The sequence below is a fragment of the Arachis hypogaea genome, chromosome 15, assembly GCF_003086295.3.
Source record: "Arachis hypogaea cultivar Tifrunner chromosome 15, arahy.Tifrunner.gnm2.J5K5, whole genome shotgun sequence".
Taxonomy (NCBI): Eukaryota; Viridiplantae; Streptophyta; class Magnoliopsida; order Fabales; family Fabaceae; genus Arachis; species Arachis hypogaea.
Window position 1 is genome coordinate 138,496,594 of NC_092050.1, and position 8,475 is coordinate 138,505,068.

General features: G+C 35.4%; 1 protein-coding gene across 1 annotated transcript; it reads right to left on the reverse strand.

Annotated features, from left to right (window-relative positions):
* Positions 1–1,584: 1,584 nt before the first annotated feature.
* LOC112749029 (protein FAR1-RELATED SEQUENCE 5-like) lies at positions 1,585–2,559 on the reverse strand. Its single transcript, XM_025797287.1, has one exon. The coding sequence runs from the start codon at positions 2,557–2,559 to the stop codon at positions 1,585–1,587; it is 975 nt and encodes a 324-aa protein (XP_025653072.1).
* Between the last annotated feature and the right edge of the window lie 5,916 nt (positions 2,560–8,475).

The following is an 8,475-nucleotide window of genomic DNA, read 5'->3' on the forward strand; positions in this document are numbered from 1 at the left end:
GAGTAACAATCGAAAGGGAGATTACCAAGCCACAAGTCGATTACCTCTATGTTCCAGTCGACGGTGTTACCCACTCCGCCCATGTTCCTGGTTTGGCTTTGCACTGTGCCTATTACATGGTCCCATCTGTCGTTTGCTCCACCATCTTGCTCACTGCGACTATCATCTCCCTCTTCTAACCGTTTGCCTTGATTAGCATGCAGGTTAAAGTGCGGAGAAACAGCCTACATGACAACAAAATTGATATAAAATTGCTTACTTAATGAGGTAAAACTAATTAAGTAGTGAATATAGGGTTTGCAACCAAGTGTTTACCTTGAGTTTGCTAACTTTCGTTTCCTTCTTGGGACAGTGTTTATATCTTATCAAGGTTGAGATTTTTTGTGGCTCCGTGCACCTCCGCTTTGTGTGCCCCGTTTTCCTGCATCTCGTGCACTTCCTTTTTCTACCTTTGTGTCCCCGTGTGCTGGGTGCCCCTTTGGTGCGCACAACGGTTGGATCCCGAACAACACAAGCAGCATTCGGACTCCTATCCATCGTGTCATTGCCGCTGCGGGCTTCTAGATCATAGCATATATGCCTGATCCCGCTCATGCATTTCTTGTACAGATCGTCGTTTTTAGATCCGACGAACAACATCTACTGCGAAGCAGCATGTAGGGCTCCATGTCTCAACAAGAAACCCCGCTCATCCTCTAGTCCCGTCTTCTCATTGTATTCGTTGACTGTCTTCACATCCTTCCTCCATCGTCTCAAAATCAAGCTTTCGGAAATTCTTTTTACGTGCTCGTGCTTCATGACAAAAAATATATGCCTGCAAGGAAAACCTTCTTTCTCCGAAAATCTACATCGACATACCAACCTACCTCTTTTTGGATCGTACAATGCCACCACATTCTGACCGGGGAATCCATACTCCTCAACCATGTACACCATGGTTGTTGAGACCCTTCGTTTGCTTACGAAGTTAACGACCGAGATAGACTCAATCTCCTTCTTCACTTGTGTGAATATGACCTTCGTGTACACCGATGCAGCAAACTGTTCGATGGGATCAAGACAGGTCGTCATAACGGGAACACCGTAAATTGAACTGAACTGTGCAACCAGCTCACTGTTCCGGTACTCCCGTACTAGTAGCTCCAGATTCTGCACAAGCTCTCGAATAGTGTGCCTAGACGACAGAAATTTTTTTAGATGGGAATTGATGCCCTCACACCGAGACATCGTACGAAACCCAGCGTAAAACTTGCGACGCAAGTACGCATTTGCCCACATCTTCCTCTTTTCATACAATTATAACGCCGAATACTTATTAAGTAACCCATACTGTTCAGCAACATGTGCCCATTCACACTCAAACTCTTCAACCTCCATGTCAGCATACAACCACTTGGCAAAGACATCACGGAACATCTGCTCGTTGGTGTTCGAGGTCACATTCTTCTGCAGATGCCATGCACACAACCTATGGGTTTTCCGGGGCAACACCTCCCTAACTACAGCAATCATTGATTCATCTCCGTCGGTAACGACTACAGAGGGCAGCTTCCCACACATGACTTCTAACAAGTTCTCCAACATCTACTTGTATGAACTGATTGTCTCATCTAAAACCAAACCGAAACCAAAAATTGTTGTTTGCTTGTGATTGTTTGAACCTAAGAATATGACAACGGGTCTATTGTACTTGTTCTTCTTATACGTCGAATCGAATGCAACGACGTCTCCAAAGTGTTGAAAATCAACCCTGCTAGGACCATCTGCCCAGAACATGTTTCCCAACATACCTTCTTCAGTCAAATTGTACTGGGCCATAGACATGGGATCAGCAGTTGCCTTGCCTTCCAGGTATACTATAGCAGCGTTCATGTCTCCATCAACCACCTTTTCATGCTTCAACCGATCCATATAGTTGTATGCGTCTTTCCTGGTAAAACCCAAAGAAGAATAACCACCCATAATCCCAGCCATGTACCCCAATATCTTAGATGTCGGCAACCCATACGTATGCATTCCATCCATGTGGGCCTTTGCAGAACCCGATATCGCCCGGAAACTTCGGATCATGTGAACCATTCCCATCGGTATCAACTCGTGGTTATGCTCGAGGATTACTTTCCGAACCTTCCAAACCGAGCTACCCTTATCAAGGTATACAGACATCAGGGCCTGGCAATTCGTGCATGTCTCAGGCCTATGGCATCTCTTCCTGTCTAGTCTGTTGTAGTGTTTTCCATCCCTTAGGCCAGCCCGATTACAGAAGAACCTCCTTCTCACTACACTCCCATCTTCATCCTTTGCATAGTCTCCCTTACGGACCCCAAATCCGTTGCATTCCCCTAACCTACCATAAAACTCATATGCACGCTCTTCACTTCGAAACAACTTTTTCATTATATCCTCTGCAGTCAACCCAGTCACGTAACCATATTCACGACCATCTTCATCCGACAACAACTCAACCTTTCTTAAGTCATTCTCATCAACAACGTTGTTGTTTGAAAGGCATAACTCGTTTTCACTTTCATCTGGAGACAAACCGTTTGACTTGCCCATCCCACCATAGCACTCTATCTATTAAGTTGTAATAGTTGGTTTTTTAAATGATAACTTTTTTCTGCTATAAAAATACACAGCCTTAACCTCTACACAACAACAATTTAACAAACAGACAACCACAACACCTAAATAGATAATCCGGCAATTAAAATTGCAAAACCCTAAAGAATTTGTAACTTAAAAGGGCAGCAGCAAACCAATTTAACACACAGTCAACTTTACAAATTCAAGTAAAGGAAATCGGTACAGAAATCATCAACTATACAAAAATTTTAACCACAACATTGGAATAATAATTAACCAGATACTTATTTACAAGGTTTAATATCAATGAAAATGTACAAATATGCATTGAAAATGTACATAATTTCAATAAAGATTACTAAACAGAGGCAAGAGAGAACAACCATCATTCAGCAACAAATACTACAAAACAGCAAAAAGAAATCACACTATTACCAAATTCAAAAAGAATGAAAATCAGATAAACCCAATCATAAACACTGTTACCAAATTAAATCAAAAGTCAACCAAATTTCACCTTGCAAATCCAATTAAAAAAACCTCTTCAGTTTCTACCCTAAACACCAATTAAATCACATGAACCAAAATTAACTTGAGGGAAAACACAAATTTCATAAGCACGAGAAGTCAGTTATCATTTATCACAAATTTCATATCTAAAACACAAATCAAAACTCAATGAATCAGAGATATTCAACATCACAAATCACTACTTCAGCCTTCAGAGACATTCAAATTCAATAATCCAAGTACTTCAGAGACATTCAAATTCTGCCTACAGCATTCAACAATATACAAATTTCCACCATTAGCATCAGAGTAAGCTTTTGCCATTAGCAACCATACAGTGTAAATTCTGCCTAACAGAGTGAGTTTCTACCATTAGCAACCATACATACAAATTTCCACAGAGTAACATAGCATTCAGAACCATACATACAAATTTGCAAATACAAGACGGAATCAAACTTCAAACCAAGACCGAAGATCGAAGAAGAAGAATCCAAGAACCGAACTTCAGAACAAAAATGCAAGGCAAGACCGAAGAACAATTGAAGAAAAAAGAAACAAAAATTCAAGAAGAAGACCACACCCTCAGTGAAGATGAAGACGATAAGCCACTAACCTGGGTCCGTGCCGAGAAGCCAGTGGAGATGAAGACCCGATGAGGACCTGCCGAGTTACTGCGTCAGGCGGCGAAGATGGAGGAAGAAGCTGCGGTGCTGAGGACCTGTGTTAGTCGGCGACCATGCAGGGCTAGGCGGAGGGCAAGGCCATGAGGATTTCTTTGATTCTGCGTTCTCCTGTACGTGTATGAATGAATGATTCAGGGACAGAGGGAGGGGGTTGGGTCACGAGAGAGGGTTGGAAATGACCTGGGTCCCTTTCTTTTTTTTTTGTTAACAGATTAAAAAATAGCATCAAAACATTTTTGTCCAACAACAAAAAACGGGCCAAGGCTTGGGCCCCTATTCAGCCAAAACTGATTACTAATTATAACACCTAATTACCCAACTTAACTATGCCTTCCCTCACGTGTTTCCATCAACTTTTCCTGCAATCTCTGTGAAAGCCTGATCAATTTGTCCCCTCCTTATACCACATGTCATAGTCACAGATTGCCACCCATTGGCTACACATGTAGATACTATCTTGCCGTCTATACCAAAGACTTTGCCATAGTTATGATGAGAATCTGATCAAATCGGTCAATTGAATCGGATAAAACATAATAAATTAGTCACCTGACTAGTTCAATTGGGTGAAAAAATTACAGTAAAAGACTAAAAACTGGTAAAATTGATCAAAAATCGATGAATCAATGAGTGTGGTTCAATTGTTTTAAAAATTATTCTTTATTTTTATTTTAAAAATATTTTATATAAAAATATATTATTTTATTATATCTAATTTATTCAAATTAAATTTTTAAATTTTTTTAATTTTTAATTTTACTAGTTTAATAATTGGTTTGATTTTTAGGATCGGACCTCGTTAATTAATAATATAGATTTTTGTTCTAATAAGTAATAACACCTATTTTTTCTCTTTAATAACTTGCATTGTTATTTCACTAATCTCTCTCTCTTAATTTTTAAAAAATACTAATTATTTGAAAATTACTTTGTGAACTTTTTAGAGTGGTTGAACTAGGATTTAAGGTTGCATTTTTTTTTAGAACAGAGCAAGATAAGATAAGATACTGAAAACAAGATATAAAAGATAGAGGCACAGAATTTTGTGTTCTTATATCCTGTTTGGTGATAAACTAAAAAAATTATTAAAATATAATTTATTCTCATTTTTTTCATTTAAAAAATTTGAGACGAAAAATATAATAATAAAAAATATAATTATAAAAAATTAACAAAAATAATGAAAAAAAAATAAAAAATAAATTGTGTCCCTTGTTAGTGTCTCTGTGTCTTTTCTGTCAGGATAGACATAAAATACACTAATTTAGTATCTTTGGATACATTGTCTCTGTCCATATTTTTTTTATTAAATACGATTTTGTGTCTCTATATCTCTATACCAGTATCCTGTCTTTGTAAACAAACGTAACCTAACCTATTCAAGTTTTTCTTCGGAAAAGAGATGCATGCGCTATGAATTCTACAAGGGAAGCAATGCAATTTACTTTTGGAGCAATATGTACTTATTTTTATTCTCTAAATATATCACACATATTTTTAGCTACTCATGAACAATAGCACAAATTATTATTTTTAAAAGATCATGATCTCAGAACTAATTTTTATTTTTTTGAGAGAAAAGAGAAAGAAGAAAAGTGAGGAGCAGCACGCCTCAAGAAAAATGTAGGATCCAAAAAATTAAATGAAATTATTTGCGTTACTATTGTGGCGCTAATATTCAGGTTTTCTATTTAATAAACACTACTATTTTCACCACCATTCACATGTTACTTGGGTATTGCTTGACTATATATCAATTTATTTATACTTGTATCAGTGCTCTATATTATTTTATTATTACTAAAAATTTCCTTGAATTGTTTGCTTCTTTGATTTTGCAACCACGCACTTGGGCGGCTGTCAAGCAATCAGATTAAGTTGATTTTGTTTTTGGTGACTAATCAGATTAAGTTGATTGATATATCACATATTAATTTTTTAGAAATTAAATAGTTAATTAGAGTATGATTCGGTGTTAATAAAGAGAGGGTGACTAAAATGTTGAATATAGTGAATAAAATTACAACCATTCAATAGTTTTTAGACAGCCGTATGGAAGTTGTTGTATAAAGTATAAACAAATAAAATAACCGAAAAAAAATAATATTACTGATTTTAGTGTTTGATTTTAATATAAGAATAATATTTTTAATGATTTGTTATAATTAGTGCCTTACATGTATACAAGAGGGAGTTTTTTTACTTTGGCTTCTATGTCGTTAATCACGGCAAGAACATTAAGCAGGAATGATAAACATATGGTGGTGTGATTAGTTCTTAAATGATCCAAATTTACGTCAGAAAAATTAAAAAGGAATAGAAATCGTATTCCATTCTTCTTCAACCTCTTACTGCTACACCCTCAACCCTCCCAGCTACGGCCACATGCAACATTTATCCCACCTATAAGAATTCATAATATATATCCATGTAGTGTGTGTGAGTATGTTATATGGATGTGTGGTTAGGGTTGGCAATGGGTAGGGTAGGGTAGGGTTTGGACTCTACCCTAATCCTACCCGCGGGTTGAAAATTCTATTAAAACTCCACCCTACCCTACCCGCGGGTTGAGAATCTCTCAATCCTAATCCTACCCGCACCCTAAAGTTCTAAACCCTACCCTACCCTACCCTACCCTATCCGTAGATATATCAAATTTTTTCAAAGTAAATATAAAATTCAATCATTTCAAATTTTATACATATTAATAACATAAAAAATAACAAACTAATACTCTAAATTATTAAATTAACTAACTAGTTTATTGGTTGTTCACTTATTGTAAGTCATTACATAAGAGAGATTGTAGGTTCAACTCTCACTTCTTTCACTATATACCAAATTTTTATAAAATATGTGTTATATATTTGAGGTGCGGGTAGGATAGGGTAGGGTACACTCTAAACCCGTACCCTACCCTACCCGCAGGCATACCCGGACCATACCCTACCCTACCCGCAGCGGGTAGGGTAGCCTACCCTACCCGAACGGGTTAGACCGGGTTGGATACCCGCGGGTAGGGTATGAATTGCCAGCCCTATGTGTGGTGCATGCCTATTATATTTAAAATTGAGCGCTGTTCAATTCAATTAACAAAAAAAAAGTTTTTTTTTTTAGTTTTTTATGGTATTTCTCAACCCAGCAGGTCAAGAACTAATCTGTCGTGGTATTGAACTCCATTTAAGGATTTGTTGTTGGCCAATTGAACTCTCAATACTTACTTAAGCAGACTAGTAAGCTAACCACTAGACCAACCCAACTTGGTTTAAAAAAAAAAAAAAAGCTTCCACTAATGGCATATCTTATACCTCTAGAAAGGCCACACCCTGGTTTAAGAGCTCATTAAGTCACGGCCGAGGCTTGAACACGAAAAAAAAAAAAGAAAAAAAAATCTCATTAAGTCCAATTATGAATAGGGCATGCCTAAAAAGAGGCATTAAAAATTTTACTACGCGTTGCTTTATCCAGTTTGACTAGGTTGATTGGGAACTAACTATCAGATTAGTTCAATTAAGGATGTAAATCGATCAAGAGCAAATTGGTCAAAAAAAAAAAAAATCGATAAATTAGTCAAACTAACATAAATTTTTAGCAAATAACCGATTTAAGTAATATATTTGTCAAAAAAATAAATCATCAATTCGATCTTCAAGGATATATCTAAAATGAGCAAAACAATAATGTGTTTATTGGATGTACCTCATTTATATAGATCATTAAATTTTATTAGATAAAAATCAAATGCTAATATAAAAGAAGAGCATTGATGAAATCTAATAAATATATAATATCCTAATACATAAATAAATATTTTAAATGATAATATTTTAATACACAACACTTTAAATAACAACAAAATTTTTTATTTTTAAATAATTAAATATAAAACATATAAATACAAAAATATGAGTATTCTTTATTCAATAAGATTAAATATTATGAAAATTTTTTTTATGATATTAAAAAATTATATTAAAATAAATTTTAAATTGTAACATAAAAATATAAAATAATTAAAATTTTATTTTATATTACTTGATAAATAATTAGATTATTATATTTAAAATTTATTTTATATTATTCAAAATATAATTTATTTAAAATATTAAAAAGCACACGATTAAGTTTAAATATATTATCGTTTAATCATAACAATATTCATACTGTGTGTGATAGGAATAAAACACACAATTTCCTACTTGCAAGAATTAGAGGAGCAACAATATCTACTCACAACAAGTATTAACACTAACACAATAATACCCAATAGCAGCAAAAAAATCACATAAACCAGAAATTATAAACAAGCTAACACACTAAGATTTTTAACGTGGGAAACCTCCTCAATGAGAGAAGTAAAAACCACGAGTCACCAAGACCAGGATATAGCTTCACTATGATGAAAAATAGGGTACAAGAGAGTCACAAATTACTACACAAAATGTGCATACAACAAGCCAAACAATCCAAGCTTCAAAGCTTTCAAAACAAGAACAAGAAGATGAAAATACCACAAAAATAGAGTTACTGTGTGTGGCTAATATCTCTAGCTACATATGTCAAATTGAAGATCCGAACGGTGAAATCAAAGAACCAGATGTGTAGAACACACTGTCCAAATTTGAGCTCGATCCAACGGTTAACGAATCTGCAGTAACCAATTTACAGAGACAGCTTTGTGTATGTGCGAAAA